The 20,933-nt window shown below is 40.5% G+C and overlaps 2 protein-coding genes and 1 non-coding gene across 5 annotated transcripts; all 3 read right to left on the reverse strand.

Moving 5' to 3' along the window:
• Positions 1-11: 11 nt before the first annotated feature.
• kansl2 (KAT8 regulatory NSL complex subunit 2) lies at positions 12-11,479 on the reverse strand. 2 transcript variants are annotated; one of them, XM_085260844.1, is made up of 10 exons: positions 11,347-11,479; positions 9,702-9,959; positions 9,356-9,528; positions 8,400-8,514; positions 7,413-7,576; positions 7,168-7,331; positions 6,911-7,007; positions 5,109-5,362; positions 3,459-3,662; positions 12-1,838 (listed from the first exon to the last, which is right to left on the reverse strand). In XM_085260844.1, exons 2-10 carry the CDS (start codon positions 9,950-9,952, stop codon positions 1,749-1,751), a joined length of 1,512 nt encoding a protein of 503 aa, XP_085116970.1. In that variant the 5' UTR covers positions 9,953-9,959; positions 11,347-11,479; the 3' UTR covers positions 12-1,748. The 2 variants fall into 2 exon arrangements, with proteins under 2 accessions (XP_085116970.1, XP_085116971.1); XM_085260845.1 differs by having other exon boundaries at positions 3,409-3,662.
• On the reverse strand, positions 5,966-6,100 carry LOC146551084 (small nucleolar RNA SNORA2/SNORA34 family). Its single transcript, XR_014890314.1, has one exon. It is a non-coding gene; the product is annotated as a small nucleolar RNA SNORA2/SNORA34 family (small nucleolar RNA).
• Positions 11,480-12,114: 635 nt separating the features above from the next.
• On the reverse strand, positions 12,115-18,519 carry ccnt1 (cyclin T1). Of its 2 annotated transcripts, none has more exons than XM_085260255.1 (9): positions 18,165-18,519; positions 17,393-17,474; positions 17,178-17,306; positions 16,681-16,741; positions 16,083-16,145; positions 15,944-15,998; positions 15,553-15,716; positions 15,392-15,462; positions 12,115-15,306 (listed from the first exon to the last, which is right to left on the reverse strand). In XM_085260255.1, the coding sequence occupies exons 1-9, from the start codon at positions 18,335-18,337 to the stop codon at positions 13,996-13,998; spliced, it is 2,109 nt and encodes a 702-aa protein (XP_085116381.1). In that variant the 5' UTR covers positions 18,338-18,519; the 3' UTR covers positions 12,115-13,995. The 2 variants fall into 2 exon arrangements, with proteins under 2 accessions (XP_085116381.1, XP_085116382.1); XM_085260256.1 differs by having other exon boundaries at positions 15,944-15,989; positions 18,165-18,518.
• Positions 18,520-20,933: the final 2,414 nt, after the last annotated feature.

Consider the following 20,933-nt stretch of genomic DNA (forward strand, 5'->3'; position numbering starts at 1 on the left):
TTTCTTTAAAATCTCTACCTTGGGCTCATTTTTGCGGCGGTGTCCTGCTCCCCCAGCAGCGGCCGCTCTCCTCCTCTGCCTCGCCGTTTAAGTGTTTGGGTTGGAGGAAAAGTGATGTCATTGTATGAAATTTCATTACCCGCCCCACTTTTTTTCCCTTCTTTCGGAGGCTGTCCCACGTTGCCAAACATAACTTCGCTATATACTTAAAAAAAATCTGCCCCGTATGTGTGGTTTGCCGTGCCTTAAAATACTCCTGCAGGCACCACCGATATGGACACGACCAAGAAATCCATCAAAAAATAATTTGTGGTTGAAAGAGTGACATTTTTAAAGTTAACACACAAACAGCTGAAAACCTGATACAGCACTCAGGCTTCAAGGCAATTTAACCCAAACTAGAAATAATACAACCGCATGACAAAAAGAAGGAGGGTGAGTGTATGGAGCTAAAACTGGACTAGAGGCCTTAAACAGCTATTTTTCTGAAGGTGACCTCAGGCTTAAGTGCAAATCTGGACTCGTCTATGTGGAACTGAAACATGCTCGAACACTTTACAATACAGCCTGCGTTTACTGGTGTTTGAATGGAGATGCAGAGGAAAAGAACAGCTGGAGAATAAACAAATCTGGGTGCGAAATGACTTCAGCTCCAAATTTTCCTCATGTACACTTGACAAACATGCACTAAACTGCACCAAATCTTTAGTACTCACAGAGGGAGTAAATTACAGAATCCTTCCAATGGTTCCTGTTATCTAAAGCCAGATGAAGGTTTCTTAACAATGTGTGAAAGCACAAACTACATCTGTTAAAGGTTTGTTGTTGATCATAAGCATAAAACAAGTTTAATAACCATATATTGTCTTTATTCATTTAAGGTTCCCTTTTCTCGCGCAGTAACAGCTGAAGCTATAAACTGCTTTTCTGCAGGAATCAACTATAAATTTAAGCAGTGAAGCATTTGCAGATCAGCACACGTCCTGTACTTTTTATTTATTTGTAACTACAACCAATGAAAATGTGGGAGATAAATGTGGGTGATGAAAAGGTTTGCTGTCCTGCATAAAATGAAACGACTGGTCGCTCAAACTGAAACACAAAACCACCTTAGCAGACAATAAAAATTACATCAAGTATTTTCGTAAATACTGGCTACAAGGGCATATGCAACAACAGAATGTGTTAAAGTGTAATAATGGGAGAAAGTTTCCAGTTGCTTTAAAGTTTTATGGAAATGTGTTTTCTGCTGCAAACATGCCGATCAGAAACAAAGTTACCTAAAACCCCATTTATTTCCTCATCTTTATTTCAAACCAGGCAGTAGGAGCAGAAACAGTGAGGCACATTACAATGATGTTTATAACTGAAACTGCACAGTGTAACATTTTACCTAAAACTTCAGTTTTCTCCCTGCATTCCTCTAACATGTCCAGCTGACATTTCTGATCCAAACGCTTCCCTCTCAGCTGACCTTTCCCTGCACCTTCACACGACTCACCTGAAACGGCCTCACACTGGGTGACGTCTCATCTCAGGCTGGATTTTCTTTAGTATGAAACCAGGAGTCTAGTTCCCCACATGAAGTACAATATGCTGAAAGGTTATTATGGAATTTCTGCCCATTGATTCCAAAAACATGTCGCCTACTCCAGCTTTCAGTCTCAGTAGGAGCCGCTGAGTACTTTAGTACCTAATGTGGGCTGTATTATAAACGAGTAGCAGTGACAGTTCTTTGAAATGCTGGTTCATCTGGGAGCGTCGGCTGCAGCAGAGTCGATGTCTTGGAGCGAATTGTCAGTCGTGTCTTCCTCACCTCCGACTGCCTCTGACACCACCTGAGTGGAAGAACAAAGATAAAGCACATTTACTGCTAGTTCAGATCATCTGTTTGTGTAAAGGGCCGACAGCACGGTACAAAAGCTTCTTTTCAAAGGGTTCAGTGATTCTCTTAACCCCACTGAACATCTCACTTCATATTTTCTTTACACCACAGCTTTCAAAGTTTTGATGACAGATTGCAAAATCTAGAGTGACAGACTGAGGGGCAGAGAAGAAATACAACATCAAATAAAATAAGCAAAAACGAATAATTAAAACTCAAACTTCCCTGGCAGCACAGGACAACCTGCAGAGAGGCTGTTACATTCCTAACCTGATGCATATGGAAATATTATAAATGCTGCTCTTATTTTCAAACATGTCTATGACAGACTGAGTAGTCAGTCTGACACGAGGTAAGGTCTGAAATTTTGTGTTTTAAAATTTAAGTGTCAGAAAAAAGGTTTTAGTTAAGAGGATTTAATTTAGTCCAGCTAAAAGTGCATTTGTGTTGATGGAAAATGCACAAATCTCATTGCCTCCACCGTATGCAGATAAATTGAGCTTAGGCATGTAGTGACTGCACAAAGGCCTTTTTTGTAGCAGGAGAAACCCAGCTGCAGGTAAAGCCTGTAATGAGTCTGTTCCAAGGACTGTAATTGTTTTGCCTCTATATAGTTTATTCTTTAGTGAGATGGCAGCTATAATTCGTGAATACATTTGCTCTCAGGAAATGTTAAAGGGTACTACTGAAACTGGAAAACTTGCTATTGGTGTTGTCCTGGACTGCTGCATCTTAGTATGTAAAGTAAATGTTATGGTCTGTGGGCCACTTTGTGAACCACAGCTTCACAGACTGAATGTGACCAGCAGAGGTCTAAAGGTCTTTGCAGACCAACATGTACATGTTGTAGCAGTCTATAGCCACTTGGGGGCAGTCACAAATACGCCTGTTTATTGCATGTTTGTTAATACGAAGTTTATTTTTTATTTTCTGGGAACTAATCAGTCACTGTGTTTAAAATATGATGTAACCGTTTCTAGGTCCTTTGTGCCATGCGGTCAGAGCGCATGGCACAAAAACATGCCAGGTTCACTTTCTTCACTGTCAGTCACCCAAGCCCCCCTTTTTCTTAACTGAGGCAAGATTTTATGGATATATTTTAATTTTTTTAAGACTTGTGAATTTCTCTCTCTCTCTCTTTTGAAGAAAATACAGCTATGACACAACACATGCCAAAGAATACACCTGTAATTTGTTATTTGTATCCTTTGTATTTGTTCAAAGGTGTTCATAAATTAAGTCAAATCATGTCAATTAATGTCAAAAAATGATTTATTTTTCTTCAACACTGTTCACTCATATGAAGACAATGGACATAAAACAGATTAATTTCATAAAGGAGACTGCATCCTCAATAAAAGCTCCTAAAGGTACGTCTGAGATAGAGAACAAATAAATAAAAAAAATAAATTCATTAATAAACTAAAATCAACCCTAACCTTTTTTGAGTTTTCTTTTTTCCTGTGATCAACCTGAAAATGTTTTCAACACAGTACAGTTTGAATTGAGTGCATCAATGTTACCTGCCACAATAAGATATTCACGACGACAAAACCCCTGATTGAGAGTTAACCTGGTTGTTCATGATGGCGTCCACATCTCTCTCTGAGAGTTCCTGCCCTGAGGTGTCAAGGTCCTGGTCTGGGTCCTCGCCAGTCAGGATGTCCATCGGGGCCTCAGCTATGGCTCTGATGGTTTGGTCCTCCAGGGCCAGGGCTGTGTCAAACTGCAGAGGGGACGGAGGACCCTGCATACCGTCCCCTTCCACATCCAGGTCCTGCAAAACAGAGATGCTCAAAATTGCTATTGGAGGCATTTTTGATGGTATATTTATAGAAATCCCCCCCGTGTGTATTTGTTTTTTAAGCTTGCTTTCATAGCCATTTGTTTCATTTGACTCAACCTGAGATCAATATTAATGGATCTGTTAACAGAAGGATAACATAGAAGCTTATATGTCCCTTTATATGCAGACAAACAGCTATGTTGGTAATAACCCACAAACGGCCCATTCAAAGTGAGGAAAAACCTGATTGGGCAAACCGTACCAGCATTTAAGATGCTGCTTTACTGAATCATTGTAACCTGCTACACATGCAACAGTCTGTCCACTTGCAACCTCTGCCCCACTTGAGCCAGACTCCCTCTCCTTTAAAGGGTTAAAATCCAGAATATATAATTAAATATAATTAATATTTGAAATGCATATTTCAGACTGAAGTAGTTTTATAATAGTCATTAAAGTGGAATAAATATTCCTATGTAATAATTTTACAGTATTTTTTGGAGGGGTGAAGTTTTTTTTGTCATTAGGGTAAAATGTGTTAGGATTTTTAAGGCTCTTCCAAGGGTTAAAACTCCTAAAATGTTTCCTACCATAAAGCAACTTACTTACTCAGCTTTTTTTTTTTTTAACTTTTTAAAAAATTATTAAACAGATATTGTCCCATTGATAATTCTTGAGTTAAATTCCAATATCAGACCAGGGAGGTGTCTGTGTGGAGTTTGCATGTTCCCCGTGTTTTTGTGTGTTCCCTTTGGATTCCTCCCACAGCCCAAAGACATGCAGTTAGTGGGGTGATTCTTAATTGCCCATAGATACAGACAACCATTTGGTTTTGTGGTAGCCCTGCGACAGACTGGTGACCTGTCCCGGATGTACCCTGCCTCTTGCCAAAATTTAAATTTTTTAGAGTGATCACACTTGTCAATTTGCAGGTCATCAGTGACACTGTCGCACAATTACATCAGTTTACGCTTGCCATTATGGTGTTACCAAACCCTGCAACATTCCCCTGAAAGATCAGTCAGCACTCAGAGAAGAGTACAGGTGTCATCACACAGAGATGATAAAGAAAACGTAACTGGGTAACTTCAGTTGTAAAAAATAACTTGCTCAAGTAAAAGCCTTTCGTCTGCTGCAATTTGTAACTTTCTGTAGCTTTTCTTGTTTGTACTTTTCTGCTCAGTAATGCATTTAAAATAAGTGTGGAGACCAGCAACCTCATTAAACCGAAAAATACTCTACTCCAGAACAAAAAAACCAAAAACATACTACAGCAGCATGACTTGGTACACTATCCCCTGCTGTGGTGGAAACTTTACAACAGCTTGTTGAAAAACGCATTCAGACTGATACTCATCTTTCACAAGAGGAATTATGTGGAACGTGATATGTGTATTAGAGAGAAGAGGTTGGTAGGTGACTGTCATTTCTACGTACATCGCTGAACTCGAGGGGGAGGTTTTCTGTGGGCTGAAGCTCTGCCGCACTCAGGTACATGTCTTTGCTCATAGGGGTGAACTCCTCCTGTGGCGGAGCCTCCTGCTCGGGCTGGTACATGGGCGGAGGCAGGGTGAGGTGCAGCGGGCAGCGGGGGTCGTCTGACTGACCCATGTGCACAGTACGATCACATGGAACATCTTTTAACCCTGGACACATTTTAAAAAGGATCTGGTTGCTGTCCTGGTAGATATCTGAACATGTGGCTGTCAAGGAAAATTTGATTATCAAAAAGAAAAAAAAAAAAAGATAAGAAAAGAGAGAGAATACCAAAAAACTAATTAAAGGGTAAGAGTTGCGGAGAATTAATGGCAAGCTGCACTGATGCTTCTCTGGAGGCCCTCTGTTGTCCAACGCTTGCACCGATTTCTAATTGGCTTTCAAATGTCACCCATCAGCATCCAGCACCTACAGTCGGCCCATTTTCATTCTCTAACACCATTTCATTGTAAGTATATGACAGTGAGACAACTGCCTTCAAAAATCATGGTTTGTATTCATCTGGATTTCTCAAATCTTGTGCCTGATTAAAAAACAAACAAACAAGAAATATCTTAGAAATATTTAGAAAGCCTGATAAACGTCCTTGTTGCATTAAAGTGATGCCTTTATGGTTTTGTAGAGCATGTTAATGATAAAATTCTCATGTCTGGGTTCAATCAAACTAAACTGGCTATTGAAAGAACAAAATTCTTAATATTCAATAAAGGAAAAATTGTTATTCTCACACTGTGAGAACTAAAATGCAAGACTGAAAAACATGAAACGTTACGCTAGTCAAAGTAGGTTAAGAAAGATTTTGTTCCTTCCAACTGAATTGATTAGCTCCTTTGTTTTCTGGGAAACAAATCAACAGACCACAGGAAGCTGTTTATCTAGGCTCCCGTTGAAACGAACAGCTACTACAAGCTGCTGGTCTTGATTGGGGCCAAGGGGAGGAGGGCGGAAATGAGAAACGTAACTGAAGAGTGTAGAAATCAGCAGAGAGCAGATCAGTCTACATCTGGCTCATTCATTCAACAGAACAGAGCTTTAAAACACACTCCATTCAAACTTAGTCAAAGCTAACACCTGTTAGCTAACAGCTTACCTTTGTCTCATCAAACCTTTTCTGGTGCATTATGAGGAGCTGAATGAGATCAGCCTAGTGTTAATGTCCAGCACAGAAGCAATACGAGCGGAAATTAAGCAAAGAGAGTCTCATTTCATGACACGTCTTCAAACACAGCTCCTCTTTTCACTGTGGAGCATCTCTGCACTCAACTCTTTATCTCTGGTAACCATTCTTGAATGAAGCCACAAAGCCGCTCCCAGCTGTTAAGAGAATATTACACTAGCTAGCATCACCCAATATGCCCTTTGGCATTAAATTTTGTATCTGAGTAGTTACTAGTATAACAACAATAGCAATAGCTTATTTCACAAATCATATAAAATTGTGTGTTACAATGTTTGCCCTGTTAAATTTGGCTGTGCATCATTTAACATGATCTTATATTAATGTACATTGGTCATTTGATTCATTGTGAGTGGAAAATGTGTACAGTTGGTACAGTCCCCCTCTCAATACAGTATATATTTTACATTTAAACCCACCAATTGGCAATAGAGGACAGTCTGTTCACCGCTGTTAAGCTGGTTTTGAAAAATTCATATCATACGTGATACTATGATGAGTATTCCACCCATCATCTTTCATTCAGTGATTATTTAGTCACACTATTAAAGCCATCAGAGGATACGTGAGACACAGTGTCGGGCCATAGGCAGGCAGGGATTGGTACATCGGGTTCCCTCCATGAAGGAGATGCATTTTTCACTCACTGTTCTTGTGTGTGGCTACAACCGAAATAACAAACAAACATTAGATAATGAAGTGAAACGTAATCATAAACAGTTGACGTTTTTTTAATTATCCCTCTATGACACGACTGCCAGAGAATATAAGTAAAGAAAATGTACAGATTTCTTTAAACTCAGTATCAATTCAAGTTAGCACCTGAGGGCCTCCTTCTGTCACAGCCTGCCTCCTTTCCCTCAGCTGCCGGTGCAGCAGGGCCTCCACCCCGTACCGGCGGCGGTATCGACGCAGAGCTTTAAGCTTCTTCAGGTTCTCCCTCTCCTTCATGGAAAGACCTTCAGGCCCTGTCAGGAGGCTGGTACCTGTAATCAACATTAAAAGGTTTGTGTCACTCAGAATTAAGAGGAGTGAGCAGTAAAAGCATAAATTTGTCCTATGATTACCTATAGCTTCATGCTCCATTTTGCGGTTGTGCAGGTATCTGCGCTTCTTCTCTTTCAGCAGGTGCTGCAGGCGTTTGAACTGATCAATATAGAGGGACTGGAGTCTGATAAGTTTTTCTCGAGTGATTAGCGCCACTTCTTCTGCAGTGTACACTCCTGCATGTCTGCCAACACATAGCATTGAAAATCTAACGTCCATTGAGTTTCAAAACAATAAACTACTCAGTATCTAACAATTTAAGACTAAGATAAGTAATTCTTAAATCAACATACAACATTATGTTGTGCCACTGGATGATGAGCTCAGGTATTAAGTCAGAGGTATTAAGTTATTAAGTCAGAGTCATCACTAACAGCTTGTCAATAAACACGATTCGAGCCTTTGTAGGTTTGCATATTAACTACTTACTTTTTTAAAATTTTCTGTCAACGTTTTTAGCAAAAAGAATGTAAAAAAAATCTAAGACTTATGTGCGCCTTATAGTCGTGAAAATACGGTAAGACGATTGAACTGCTTCACTTCCGTCTGCCATTTATTTATTTTCCGGCTCTTTGAAAGGTCGCAGCAAAATGTTGAGGAAAGGTGTCGAGTTTTATCTGGAGCATGTACAGACTGATATTAATCTTTAATAGGGCTGTGAAAATTGAGAGCTAACAAAACAACTGCTGCACAATGTCGTCCGCCATCTTAGTTGAACTGGTCACGTGACTGCATCATATGACTAAAATGCATCCTTGTTTTCGAAATCTTCCTTTTTCGCTGTCCACACAGCGAGGCACATGCAGCGTTTTCAAACTTATCCACTTTGGAGAGTGTTTTCAAACCAAAAACGCCGTCTCAGTGTGGACGGAAGGCCAAAAAGGGGGGGGAAAAAGATGCATTTTCAAGTCTGGACATGGCCTAAGCCTTCTATCTTGAACTACAGATTCTTATTCAAACTACATAACTACACAATGTGGGTTGAGAAGAAAATCTTAAGAGCTTACTTCAGAGGATCCTCGTGATCACTATCGATGCTGTCAGCCTCGCTGTCCGGATCTCCTCTCCACGTCTGGTCCAATACCAACGGCCCCTGCTCTTCCTCACTCAGACTGTCCTCATCTAGGAAGAGGGAGGAATTAGTGGTATTTTTATCTGACTTTTGGTAGAGCATGCTAGCGGGCCGTCGTTATTACCGTGTTTTTTGGAAAATACGGCACACTTAAAATCAATCCTTTGACTTTTCTGAAAATCAACAGTGCCCTTACAATCCCGTGTGCCTTATGTATGAATTCGGGTTGACCTCGAAACGATTTTATGTACACGGCGCTTGGAAATCTGTCAAATGTTTTAGTATGACTTTGCTAGGCTAGGAAGCCGCACCACTTGATGGATTGTCGGAGCATTACGGCTATCGAAAGCAGGAGCCTCGCGGAGTGATACGTACGGTGCTTCAACATAATATTACCGTATTGTGTGTGTATAACCTCTTTTTAACTTTTGTGGATATTGGTTATGCTGAGGATATGTTGCTCAGTTTCCACTGGAAATACCTTTTGGTTAAACTGTCAGCAAGGAATTTGCATTTGCACTGTTAAATTTTTATATAACTTTAATGCAGATAAAAAACAGCTGCTTGTTTAAGTGAAAATACATTGATGTTATGTGGTTTTTTTGCACTAATAAAGTTGTGGCGTTGTAAAGTATTTTGTCTAGTGTCAATTATATCGTCAGTTATATCGTTATCGCAAATTTTCAAATGTATATCGTGATAAATATTTTTGGTCATATTGCCCTGCTCTACAACTAATGAATGAAAGCTATAAACTTTTTAATCTTTTCACAAGTGTACCAAATAACCCAACAAATAAAACTAATAAAACAACAAACAGTCTGTACAACTACATCAGCTTAACCCACATGCACCCAAATTACTATTTCCAAGTCAAAAAGTGGCCATTACCTAGAATGCGGCTGGCTTCAGAGCGTCCTCCATCAAGGCTGTGTGACTCTGCTCGGCTGTACCCACTAAGTTGAGACAGCAGGGCCTCCGGTGACGGACCAGAAGACGCCTTTCTCATTTGAGCTCGAAGAGCCATGGCATTCCTGCGAGCGTGCTCCGCACAGAAGGTCACTCTACAGAACAGACATTCAAATTGAAATTAGGAGGCTGCATGGTACTGATGAGTTTATTTACACTCCCCCTTCTCTTGGGATTAAGTTCCCATTAATGAGATTCACAGCAGATAATGATGAGATTTAATTTGTTTTTATCGATTGTTAATGGCTGATTTAGACCTTCCACCCACCCGTCTTTCCTCTCTGCCTTTGGTGCGGCATTGGGACACCGCTTCCCGTTCTTGGCAGAGACGTAGCTGCACTGTTTGTAAGGCGCATTCTTGTCCTCCAAGATGTGTTTGATGCAGAATTCCAAGCCTTCAAGTCGTGGCTGAGAGCAGGGCCGCTGGGTGAAGGAGCAGGCCTGTGGCTCCTGAGGTCGGGGTGTCTGGGTCACCCGGTTCCGACTTGAGGGCAAAACATGAATCCGTATCCTGTTCATTTCAAGCCTGCATTAAATGTAATAACAAAAAATAATGATAATAATAATAATACATTTTTCCTGTTCACACCAAATGTTTGTATGGCTGCATGCATGAATAACAGCAAGAATTCCTATAAAAACATTTGTTTGAATGTTGGAATAATGTTGGCTTCTTTAATGTATTTTTATTCAAACTACTAACTTTGGTGACCAACAGGCTGGTATTTCAGAAACTGCTGATCTAGAGATCAAAGATGGGTCACACAGATCCAACTCTAGGGTTTATAGAGAACAGTATGAAAAAGAGAAAACGTCTAGTGAGCAGCAACATGTCAATAGAAAGAAATTAGAAGAGGCTAGACTGCACTGAGCCGATAGGAAGGCAACAGAAACTCAGATAACCGCTTGTTTAATCAAGGTATGCAGAAGACCACAGCACGTCAAATCTTAAACCAGATGGGCTATAGTAGCAGAAGACTGGACGATGATACTCCTGTAAGCTAAAGCGAGCAGGAAAGGATTGGAAAAGCAATGTCTGGTCAATTTAATATATACTGAAAGGCCAGGATCTGATGTAAACAACATGAAGCTCCATCCTATGTTGTATGACCAGTTCAGGCTGGTGGTGTCGGTGTAATGGTCGTTCTACCCACACTTTGTTAAAATCCCACAGCATACCCGATTCTGACAATGTTCAACCCTTTATGACCAGAACACTCATCTTCTGATGGCGGCTTCCAGCAGGATAACATACCGTGTCAGAAAGGTTTAAAATGGTTTTCTGAACAATTACACTGTACTTAAATGGGCAGGATAGATACTCGTGGTTTTTCGCCTTTTGATCCCAAATATAACCAAAATAGAAAAAAAAAGCATATTGAAAATATGCACATAAGGTGTCATTGACCAAATCACTATGAGTACTTAAATCTAAATAAAGCTGTATAAAACTAAAACAATGTTTTCATGTTATTGGTTTACTGACGGGCGATGTCAGATGGTCGTTATTAACATCAGTAAAAGCTTATAAATGTTACGCATACAACCTAAAGGCAATTGTAATAAGTAACAAAGAGTAATAAAGGCCGCATTAATGTAAGAGAGAATGGCATTTTTTTTTTAATTCAAATATAAATCGAGGAGACAAACTCCTCTCTGCGTTAATGGATAAACTCTAACCGGGCGCCACACCGAGCTTCAGCCCGCCTCTCCTTACTGCGTCACTTTAACAGTTAAGACGGCAGTCGCCATCTTTGATCAATCGCTGCTAACGGCAGCTAAATGCTAATTTTCTCATTTTGCAGCGAAGATAGCAAGTCGGTGCCACAAAATTGCCGTATCCCTCCATAACGCCAACGTGATTGTATGCCAGAATATGAACATATCGCTAATTTCTATTTGCGGCCCCCTACCTTTGTCTCCGACATCCGAGCTAGCGTGAGCTCCCGAAGAACACTGTTACGTCGATTTTCCTGCATTCCCTGTTAACTGCCACAGCCGCCGCTTACAATAAGTAACCCCGCCCACCTAGAGATCCGATTAGCCAGAGCGCCGGAGTGAGGTAGCCCATTGGCCAATCCAGTTGCCATTCAAAGTGGCATCCACCCAATGTATTTACACTTTTATCATAGACCAGGGCCTCGAACTCTTTAGAACACAACTTGACCTCAAGAGGGCTACACTTACAATACCACTGGATAATACCCCCTATCTTTTAAAAATAGAAGAAAAAAACAGTATATTTTGAAAACATTCAAATGTAAAACTTTGACACACCATGCATTTACAAATGATGATATATCAAGTAGAGTAAGTGCAATTCCATCAGTTGCTCTACAATGCTTGTATTACCCCTCAAACATATTTTTTTTGCAAAATATAATGGGTAAAACTGGATCTTCTTTCAGGGCAGATCAAGCTCCTAGACCGCATTTGACACCCCTGGCATAGATTGATTCACCTATAAAATGCAATGTTATTGATGAGCCAAAAGCAGCACTTTCTTAAAATATTTTTTATTGACTTTGAGAATAAAGCAACCACATTATATCAAAAAAAAGAACAGTGTTCACATATTTTAAACGGGAAAAAAAAATCTCAAAACTTTTTCTTTTTCAGACCTGAGTGTCACTGAAAACACCAAGACATGAAAACACATGAAATTTATTGTAGCTATATGATTTTTGCATTGTTAGGTTGCATGAGTGTCGTCCGTTTTTTCTTACATATGGGTTTTAATATGAAATGTGTCCTTTTTGTGGCTTGTTCACAACAAAATGGTAATACTTAAAATGGAAGCTTTGCCCAGATTAAACAAAATGTTTCAAAAACAGTGGCAATTTCACACCAGAAAATCTATTAGTCTAACCATTATACACGTAACACTTTGTCAATTGCATTGTAGGCAAACCTACTGAGATAAATATTCAGTGCATTTACTGTTTCCCTGTTACAACCAAGAATAATAAAACCTCTGCTGCATGAGCAAGAAGCTTCTCTTTTCAAGCACATTTTCAAATATATGAAGGGGGTAAAATATACAGCTGGACGGCTGATTTGCTGTGCTACATTACTGTAAAATAAGAGCACTAATCCTAAACAATTAAGTTTTATGAATAGGCAATAACCTGCTTATCTTGCCAACAAAATCTGGGTATTGGCCTTCATGCTCAAGAAGTGGAGGTATATAAATAACCTGCTGGTCACATATGATTCTGTACAACCACAGAAAACATGCAAACATGTTTTTATGATGAATGATGGCATGTGGGCAGATAATAAAACAAACCAAAGTTAAATATCCACCAATTTAGTTTAGAGGAATGCACTCGAAAGACAAGTTTAACATGATTAAATCAGACCAGAGTGAAGTGACAGCTACACTAGGGTTTACACTTTTAAAACATCCCCACAATTAGATAAAAACAGATGAGCTATTAACTTTTATACTGTGTTAAAACTCTGTATACTGTGCTTATTAGGGTCTAGCAAATCTGGGAAAAAGTTTTTCCTGACATAATTTCTTGTCTTCTGAAAATTATACATTTCCATATATGATGCTTATTTCTTTGTCTTTGCATTTACCCGTGATCACCCCAAAAAAATGAACTCCTGAGGAAAAACAATAAGGAAAGAGAAATAGTCTAGATAGATGCTCTTTTTGTTGAATTTCCTTCATTGTGACCAAAGCGCACAGATGTTTCAACCGTTTGTGAACAGATGAATGTTCTTGCTATGAACTTAGTGTATCCATTCAAGAACCAAATATGAATATTTTACAACCATTTAAAACAATGACTGCAAGACTTAAAAACTTAAAGTGAAAAGTACAAGCTTTTCCTAATTTACATCCTTTTTTTTTTTTTGCAAATTTGCAAATATAAAGGTTCCAATGTTTGTTTTAAACATTTTTTTTTTACATTTTTTCCTCAAATCACCAAATAGCACAGCAAATATAACATATACATGAGGGATGAAGCCATTTTTATGGCTCACAGAAAAAATAAAAATGGGAAAAATAAAATAAAGTAAAAAATATATCGAAAAGATGGCTTTGGAGACATGCACTCTAACTAGGCTGTACAGTCTTAAAGAAATGACCATCTGTTCCAAAAGAACAGAGGTTTAACCCTAAAAAAAGGTAGAAAAAAGGGACCTTTTTTCTTTTTTAAAATCATTTGATCAATAAATAACACCCTATAAAAACATTATAAAAAGAATCAGTAAGAAGACCAACCAGGTATGTCATGGAAATTTTTCCAAACAAATTGACATCCTCTAATTCCCGTCTTCTTGTCACATATCATTTGAATTTTTCAAAAAGAAAAAACAAAACACTATCTACACTTTCCCATGATTCTTCTTGTCTCACATTTTGCAAGTCCCATTATTGCCCCACGAGTACGCCATAAAATCCTTTGTTACCCCCAGTACATTTCTCTGCTGTCACACTGAAGACTATAAAATGTTGGGTGGCTGGAAAATATCATACAACACTTTATGTAACAAGATGATCAAGATGTCAAGTAAAATGTACATAATGTGGTTTCCTGATTAGAAACTTATTTGGGCAAAGGCGGCAGTGGGGGAGGCGGCTCCGTGGGCAGGGGAGGGGGCCTAGGGTTGTTTCCTCTGGAGCTGCTCGAGTACCGATAATCACCATACTGAGATCTGTAGTCAAACATAGACTGCTGGGACGGCTGCACACCCTGTGCACTCAGCAGTGAGTTTAGCATCTCAAAAGTGTCCTGGTACTCGTTGGACTGGGCTCCGCCAGCTGAACTGTGACCATTAGTGTCAGTTTTGTCGCTTTTGGAATGCGAATAGCTTCCTTGGTGGTGGGGGAGTCCCAGAGATGGAAGAATGTCAGAACCGTGCCCCAAAATTTGTCCAGAGGAGGAAGACAGGGGAGGTAACTGGTAGGGATTCCTAGACTTGCTCACTTTGGAGGGTGGGTGAGATCCTGCTGAAGGATCCTGGGAGTGTGTCCTCTTGCGTGAGGCAGACGAGGATGAGGACGAGGATGAGGAGCTTGTTCTAGAGGAGTCACTTGGTACTTTTTTGCTGCTTCCCAGCGTGCCGCTGGAACTAGATGAATGTTTGTGTGAAGAAGAAAGTGAGGCACTACTGGAAGAGGAATGGTGGTGGTGAGAGTGATGATAATGGTGGTGGTGGTTAGAACGCTCCCTGTGCTTGTCCCTGCTTTTGCCATCCTCTCCTGAAGTCCCCCTCTGCTTGTCAGGCACTCGGATTTTGACTTTGATGTCTGGATCCTGGCCTCGACCACTGCTGCTGTGTCCACTGCTTCCTCCTGATCCTCCAGCAACTGGGAAGCGCATTTTTAGAGAGTCATGCCTCTCCTTCTCCAAGGGGATTTTAAGAATAATGGGTGATGGGTTGGACATGTCAGAGGAAGCGCTGGGTGGATGATGGTGATGCTGCTGCTTCTCCTTCCTCTGTTGCTGGCCAATGAGGGCCTGAGCTGCATTGGCATAATCTCTCTTTACGCTGGCCTCCATGTTCTCCAACTTTCTCTTTTGGGCAGCCAGGACGTCAGCATTCTTGGCACGGTACTCACTCAGCGACACCTTAGCTGGGGCGTGGACCTCATGGTTAGGCTGCTGCTGTGGTTGCTGTGACTGCTGCTCAGATCCACCTTGACCTTTACCACTCCAAGTCTGAGCACTGCCAGAAGCATTTGTGTCCTTGTCGCCCACTGATGAGGAAGAGGAGGCAGAAGGTGGAGCAGAGAGGCTCATCAGGCCTGCCACAGTACTCTCTGATGAAGCCATGGAAATCATGCTGATCATGGTGTCCCTCTGGTCACCCTCCTCCTGGACTTTTGGCTTGGCTTTTGGTGTCTGTCCGCCAGCCTGGAAGAAGAAAAAATTAAGTCAATGTCCACATTGAATCGGGAATTTTTAATAGCAAAAAGGAGAAGTTAAATTTGCGTTGTACCTTCCAGTTGCGAATTCGCTTCAGTCGGCTGGGTGTTTTCTCCAGGATTTGCAGGAACTCGTGTGTAAGTTCTGGAAGAGGAGGAAAAAAAAACAAACAAGTCAAATCAGCCCTTTTATTATCTAAACATTTTTTTCTTAAAGAGCATTTATTGCACATACCGTCCAGCAGCTCGAGGGTAACTGTAGGGTCAACATACTCCCACCAGTGTTTGCCATCTGTAGACACGGGGATCTCCCAGTTGGACCATTTGCAGGCGAGGTGGATGCACACACAGGCTACAACAGGCGGACTATACTGCAGGCAGAACGTTGTCAAGTGCAGGCTATATGGCATGATACGTCCAAGAAAAAAAGCAAACAGAGAAAGAGAAAACAGAAAATCAGTGTATTGAGCTTTAACAAACCACACACAAACTTTGGTGAATACCTAGCATTCACATAAGAAAGACACAATGTGTGTGTGTGTGTGTGTGTGTGTGTGTGTGTGTGTGTGTGTGTGTGTGCATGTTTGAGAGAGAGAGAGAGAACTATGGGTGAACTCTGAGCATACCTGTTGGTGGCCATAAAGTATGATGTTTGGGCCAAATCCTTGCTTGCTGGAACAACAGCAGAACAAAGAGAAAAAAAATTTATAGACACAGCAAAAACTTGAAGATAAAATTGAGCAAAACCATAAAAATGATGCTCACCCCTGACAAGCTGAGTGCATTTGACAACATGTGTATGAGGATGATCGATGGTGATTTCAAAAGCTGTAATAGAAAGAGAAGAAAATGTAGGTAGACATTAATAAAAGAAATGCAAAATCAATGTATACTTATAATCCATATGGAATACAAATCCACTTCCCACTGGCAAAGATAACATTAACAAAGCCGCTGAAAACCAGAAAATTTGCATTGTGTTAAAAATCAAGTGGTGGGGAGTCAGAGTTGAGTGGAGTGTCACTTTTCATGGGAAAACATCCTGGACAACATGAAAATGTCAACACCTGAATATGAAAAAAAAAATTAATGGCATGTAAGAAGGGGAAAAAAGTTGTTTTGAGGCTCCCTCTTTAAATGTCTTAAAAACACATAGGTGAAAAAGGTAAAATGTCAAAAGTTAGGGCTGATAAAAATGAAAAAGCTGAAACAGGAAATGTAAAAGTGGGTGATTCAGTTTTGAAGCATAAATATCACTTCCAGTGCTGCTTACTGCAAACTGTGAATTGAAATAAAACATGTTAACTATTCTTGTTCTCTGGGGGGGGAATTCAAGGGACCCAGTTCTTCCTTCCAAACTTACCCAAGGTCTGGAGAATTATGCTCTCAAGAATGACCAGGTCTTGGGCTTGTTGCAGGTAGGCCTGAGGTTGAGAGGACAGGCACGTTACTCACTGGGAGGCCGCCAATTGTTGAAAAACAAGAGCAACTGTACACGTTATGTGGCCGAGAATTTCTGACCATTTGTCTGAAAGGCTTTCTGGCATACATGTTTGTTGAAGAAGCCTCAGATATAAGTGATGAAAAGTGAAAGCTACATAGCAAGTACAGATGCTCGAGTTTTACAACTGCTAGACATCACATTGCCTGCATGACTCAAAACCTACACAGGCTAAGATGTATTTTGCCTTTTACTCTCTCAACCCATGTAATCAAGCAGCCTTAACAGCTCAGAACAAATACGTGACAGAGTAAATGTTCTCAGATTACATGCAAGAAGATTGCCATTTGCCTTATTGTAAGAATTTTTTTTCTGCTTCAAAAAAAACCTCCCTCGGACAATTGCAGTACAATACTTACATCACTGCGAATATCTGGTGAAGGGTCCTGGGGATTGAGGCAGGCATGGGCCACCTTGATGACATGCTCCAGCTTTCGAGGCTGCTCCTCTACCTTTGCTGCCAGGAACAGAGCAGCGGGTGCGATGACCTGGAAAGGGTCAGTGGAGATTTAAAAAGATGATTCACATTAAGTACAATCATTTCCATGATTCAAGCAAGAAAAGCATTACTTACATTTCTGTGAAATCTGGTGAAGGACTGGATCATGTAGAAGCGATGCATGTACACAATGGCTGTATTAATTGTAAGTTGAGAGCTGATACATGGCAGTTAAGGAAAAAAGGTAAACAGTGGGAGCAAATTACATAACATCTGTAATGACTGCATACTTTGAAAATGGGCTGGAATCGTCGGTATACGTGTGAAATAAAATAATTATAAAATAGTTATAAGGATAACTATAGGTTTAATATTGCTAATTAAGTATAAAAGTTCATGTTGATAAGCCTGTTATCGTAGCAGCCACAGAATAACAAAGTTAAACAACACTTTAGCCACCGGCTAGCTGGGATAAGACTCTTGATAACACACAAAGCGATGTTTTCTAAAACTAACACATCTAAAACACTTTTTCTGAAACATTCTACATTACTATATGTCTAAACGTGGCCCATTGTCCTTCTAATTTGCGTTTATTCGTTGATATTTACCAGTGGTGAAGCTAACGCTAACATGCTAACGTCCTGGAGGCCGCCGACTACACAGGCCTCTGCGGCCCAAGGGTTAGCCCACTACGCCGCTATCGCGTAACGCTTGTAAGCTCACGTACACCTTGTAAAACCAAATTCCACAGCGTTAAACAGAAGTGGAAGACAAAAACAAACGTGAAACCGTCGAACAAAAGACAACAACAAACTAACAAACACCAGCCACACTCCTTCTCCGAGCCGGCTCGGGAGAGAAGCTAAAGTTAGAGCGCTAACAAGAGCTCACGACAAAAGGATACACATTGAGCCGCTGTCCCATGTCCTGGAGGAGGTTCGCCGCCTGTTGTCTGTATGAGAGCTCCTTGTCGGGATCAAGTCCAGCTCGCCGAGATGGGCTGTTGTCGATCTGCTGCCGGGTGAAGTACCATTTGTTGTTACTGCTTGCGGGGAGAGAGCGAAACGAAGCCGCCATCACTGAGAAGGACGAGAGTTTAAAATTTCTGCGCGTCACAGGAACACACGTCACGCCGGGCGGCGACGTCAGCGCGCCTCGAGCGACGGTACAGCAGAGGTCTCCAAAGCGCAGAGGGGTCTCAAAACGTAACTTAAAGTCTCATACGATCTCTCTTGTTATTACGCTGTAACAGCCAAAAGCGAAATCTCCGGTAAGCTAGCTACAGCCTCTGTGCTCCATACACCGCACAGCTCAAGAGGTGAATCTCCTTGTCCTGCATCAGTATACGCCCACTTTTCTTCCTAGGTACTGACTAAAAGTGCACATACCTTTACTCATGGTGCTACCTTACCACAAGCCCCTTCCCAAACCCCGCCCCCTAGCTGTAAACGTCAAGTATGAATGGAATCTAATAACAATGTGAAACACAGTCTAAATCAAAAATTTAAAAGTGCTGCATTAATAAACTTGCTATTATCACTGATTTCGCAAAACCAGTGCATTTAGGCACTTAGGCCCGCCCCCATGGGTGAGAAGTTTAACTCCACCATCTGGCCCATAAGAGGAGAAGATAAGTTGCAAAAAATAGCTGAAGTAGGAAGTCTAATATTAAAGTTCTCAGTAAGAATCTTCAACTGAAACTTGTCATAAACAAGTCTCTAGGCTTGTGTGTCTGGGGTTTTACTTGCTTTTGAAAGCATGCTAAAGCTGGGCAATAAATGGTGGCCAGTTATATGATTAGCCACGGTCACTGAGAGAGCTACGTTCCCTTCCATTTTCCCTCATATGCCTGTTTGGTCAGCCTCTAACATCACAGTCTTAGCCTATCTGTCCATAACCAAATAGTGCTATGTTAGAAAGTTCTATGCTAACGCTAAACTCGTCCCGACAGCCATGCTGTCCCAGATTTTTTTTTCCCGGGATTTTCCCTTCAGCACTAAAGACTTCTGCAGTACAAAAATCTGTGTATATGAGATGATGCTGTAGGAGGAATAACAATCTAGTTAATCACCTGACTTAATTGACACTTGACATGATCAAGCCAAATGACCAAAGAGGTTGATCATCTTCCTTGATTAATATGATTAACTACCCTTTAGTGGATGATGAGTGAAACTTCTCCTGAATAGGTGCTCAAAAGCTAAACGATATATCAGTCTTCCTCAATTTAATCAAAGTTTGCCCAACACAGCACACACACACATAAAACATATTAATGATTGTACATTAACATAAAACTGTTGTCGGAACCATACTGAATTTCACCAGAGAAGATTCAGTATGCTACATCAGTGTCTACTTTTTAAAATCATAGCCAAGTGACACTTCACTATCCCTACTAATTGATGTTATCTTGTTGTATCTCTGTTGTGGTCAGTGCTATCTTCTATGCTGTTGCATGCTGGGGCAGCGGGTCGAGGGTCACAGATGCCAACAGACTAAATAAACGGATCCACAAGGCCAGTAATGTTGTGAGGATGGAGCTGGACTCCGTTAGGGTGGTGTCTGAGAGGCAGATGTTGTCCAAGATAAAGACAATGTTGGATGATACCTCCCACCCACTCCATGACATGACATGCTGGCTAGTCACAGAAGTACTTTCAGTGAGAGACTGAGATTACCAAAAAGCACCACTGACCGACACAGGAAATCATTCCTGCCTGTGGCCATCTCTCTGTACAACTCCTCCATCTAACACACTGTGAACCCTGCAATAGTTACACCCTTTTTACACGCGCTCTTTTCTACTCTGGAATATTCTTGTCAATTTTCTTGATATTTATTTATAATCACCTTTGTTAATCCTTGATATTTAGAACTGAGTGATAGTGCTATTTCTTAAATGTGTAAAATCTGTAAGATAATGTATTGTTTGGAGTTTAGTCTGTTACTGTTACTATTTTTTTTTTTTTTACCATTTCTTCTTGGAGCAACTGTAACACACATAATTTCCTTAGGGATTAATAAAGTATTCTGATTCTGATTGTTTCAGGATGACCTGCCATTATCCAATGACACATCTGCTTTCCTGTATCTTTTGCTCGTTTCTCCTCCTCTTCTTTTCTCTAAACTGAGCACCTGATGGCTTTGAACTTTTCTTGCCCATCTTCCATTGGTTTTAATTTTGCACTCCAGTATGAACACCCATCCCCCAAACCAAGGTTCACCACAACATAACCTAATAGACCTACATCTTAGTTCACAGATGGGCGGTGTATTTCTGTTAACCTAACTCTACCTGGGTTAGTTTATATATATATATATGTGTGTGTGTGTGTGTGTGTGTGTGTGTGTGTGTGTGTGTGTGTGTGTGTGTGTGTGAGTACATGTGTTTTAAGGGGTCACATAACAATTTTATTGCACACCACTATTTTGGAGCACATTGATACAAAAAAAGGTTTTATAAAAAAAAATCCCAAATTGAATCATTAAATGATGTAGATCAGGTTCCATTACAGCGTTTTCAGTCAGTGGTGAAAGATAAAATTGCTCCGTTTTTTATTTAAAATTAAATCTGGTAATTTGGCCAATATTCTTAAGGTTTTCCCCTTAATATAAAAGGTGAAAAGGTCAATTTTAACACATCAAAAACAAACCCCATATTTCCTGTTGA

The sequence above is a fragment of the Mchenga conophoros genome, linkage group LG20, assembly GCF_057382185.1.
Source record: "Mchenga conophoros isolate Kocher_MC1m ecotype Shallow Benthic linkage group LG20, M_conophoros_male_GT1.1, whole genome shotgun sequence".
NCBI classification, from domain to species: Eukaryota; Metazoa; Chordata; class Actinopteri; order Cichliformes; family Cichlidae; genus Mchenga; species Mchenga conophoros.

Bases quoted from the DNA above. Each gene is read 5' to 3' on its own strand.
- ccnt1 (XM_085260255.1), bottom strand. From the start codon at position 18,337: ATGGCGGCTTCGTTTCGCTCTCTCCCCGCAAGCAGTAACAACAAATGG. The intron at 16,146-16,680 runs GTAAGTTTGGAA...TTTCTATTACAG, and splicing joins CATAATTCTCCAGACCTTGG to CTTTTGAAATCACCATCGAT. The intron at 15,717-15,943 runs GTATGCTCAGAG...CATGCCATATAG, and splicing joins TACTTTATGGCCACCAACAG to CCTGCACTTGACAACGTTCT.
- kansl2 (XM_085260844.1), bottom strand. From the start codon at position 9,952: ATGAACAGGATACGGATTCATGTTTTGCCCTCAAGTCGGAACCGGGTG. The intron at 7,008-7,167 runs GTGCTAACTTGA...TTTCGGTTGTAG, and splicing joins TGACAGAAGGAGGCCCTCAG to CCACACACAAGAACAGTGAG. The intron at 1,839-3,458 runs GTTAACTCTCAA...TCTTCCACTCAG, and splicing joins ACGCCATCATGAACAACCAG to GTGGTGTCAGAGGCAGTCGG.